Here is a 1,743-nt window from a genome sequence, read left to right as displayed (position 1 = left end):
TGCTGTATATAACTTTGTTATTGTAATCCTGTAAATAATTATTATAGTATTAACTATATAATATATAGTATTTGATCATTTGAATGAGTCCTTGCTCGCAGGACAACTGACACTGATCCTCACTGTGTGGTGGAAGCTCTAATGTAAAATGTCCTATTTCCATCACTTTTGATCCCTGGAGACTCACCCTAACGATAACCACTGCTCACATAAACCCAACCCTATGCTGAGTTTAAGAGTTAAGAGTTTAATAACTGTTTGTTGTTAAATGTAAGCCTATATGTAATGCACCTTATTATTATGTTTCTAAGTAAGTCCAGTGAAAACATAATGAACCTCTGTTAACATGTCTCCAGTTCTTAGTTGTGCGATCTTCCCTGAAATGCAGATTCAAGGAGGAGAGATTCTCACCTTGCAAACACAAACATGAGCCTCAAACTGCGACTCCGGTCTGGATAAATCCAGCTCATGTGTTTGAGCCAGAACGCTTCATATCTGTGGCTGAAAAACTGTTGCAGAAGCTGCAGGAAATCTGGCCCTTAGTCTTGTTCCTGCACTGATTGGCCAGTGGGTCATATCTGAGATTTCTGTTGGATGAAAAAGTCAGAAATGGCTCTGACTGCAGCTGCTGGGCAGAGCAAGATGACAGATTTGGGAGGAGGTGGACTTCACAACATGTTTCCAACTGCTTGTTGACTTTTACCAATGTTTTCCTGCAGGTGAGAAGTGATCATGTTGCTCCCATCTACCTCATCAACCTCCTCATTACCGACGTCCTTCAGTTCTGCTGCATGATCGTTGATGTGGCACCAAATGTGGATGAGAATATATATTTCATCTTCTATTGTATTTACTTCTCTGCTCTGTTTGCCAGTGTTTACTTCATGGTCTGCATCGCCCTGGAAAGGTATCTATCTGTCTATCCAGTATGTGTGGAGCTCCTTCTGTGTCTGAACATTATATTAGTTTATAACTCTGAAGCTCCTCAAAGACTTTGTGTCCATCTTGTATTACAGGTATTTGGTCATCGCCCACCCGCTGTGGTACCACTCCAGACGAACCATCAAGACCTCTGTGGCGGTCTGTGTCCTGGTCTGGATCCTTTCTCTTGTCTGTGCTTTCCTTATATTTTTCTCTGGAGTTCTGATCAGATACATTATCTTCCCTATCCTCCTCCTCCCCCCCTTCCCACTGTTAATATTCTTCCTGGTTGGGACCCTCAAAGCCCTGTCTGCTACCATTTCGGTTCGCTCTGATGAAAAACGACGAATTGTGGGAATTTTAGTTCTGGTGCTGCTTATTTACACTCTGCTGTTCCTGCCCAGAATCATTTGGTGCCTGAAAGTATTCAATGACAATACCCTGTTGCTAGAAGACTTGAGACTCAACAGCCTGTCTTTCATCTTTGTCAGGTTCAGTCCTGTTGCAGACTTGTTCCTGTATGTCTTCATGAGGAAAGGGACCATAGACAAGCTTTTGGCCTCTGTGTGTTGCTGCAGAATGAACAGCAATGATATCAGCAGTCCATCAGTATGAATGATGACAACATTTCCACAGTCAGCTTCATGTAGGCAGAGAAAGAGGGAGAGAGAGAAAGGGGAGGAAACAGGAGGAGAAATGGAGGCCAATAGAAAGGATAGAGACGAGACAGATCCTGTCATCTACTGAGACCATTTCCAATAAGACACCTAACTGTAGAGAACAGGAAGCACTGTTTGGACTCTGCTGTGGGAGAAGTGGCTG

The 1,743-nt window shown here is 43.1% G+C and overlaps 1 protein-coding gene across 1 annotated transcript in view; it reads left to right on the top strand.

Annotated features, from left to right (window-relative positions):
- The window catches only part of LOC123967331 (G-protein coupled receptor 4-like), a 16,883-nt gene extending 15,146 nt beyond the window's left edge, over window positions 1–1,737 (top strand). The window contains exons 3-4 of the mRNA XM_046043394.1: window positions 720–907; window positions 1,017–1,737. Of these exons, the coding sequence (XP_045899350.1) occupies window positions 720–907; window positions 1,017–1,536 (708 nt within the window). The 3' untranslated portion in view covers window positions 1,537–1,737. The remainder of the gene's footprint in view (window positions 1–719; window positions 908–1,016) is intronic.
- The last annotated feature ends 6 nt before the right edge of the window (window positions 1,738–1,743 follow it).

The sequence above is a fragment of the Micropterus dolomieu genome, unplaced genomic scaffold (assembly GCF_021292245.1).
Source record: "Micropterus dolomieu isolate WLL.071019.BEF.003 ecotype Adirondacks unplaced genomic scaffold, ASM2129224v1 scaffold_282, whole genome shotgun sequence".
Taxonomy (NCBI): Eukaryota; Metazoa; Chordata; class Actinopteri; order Centrarchiformes; family Centrarchidae; genus Micropterus; species Micropterus dolomieu.
The sequence above is the reverse complement of the archived record's forward strand: the minus strand, read 5'-3'. Positions and strand labels throughout refer to the sequence as shown.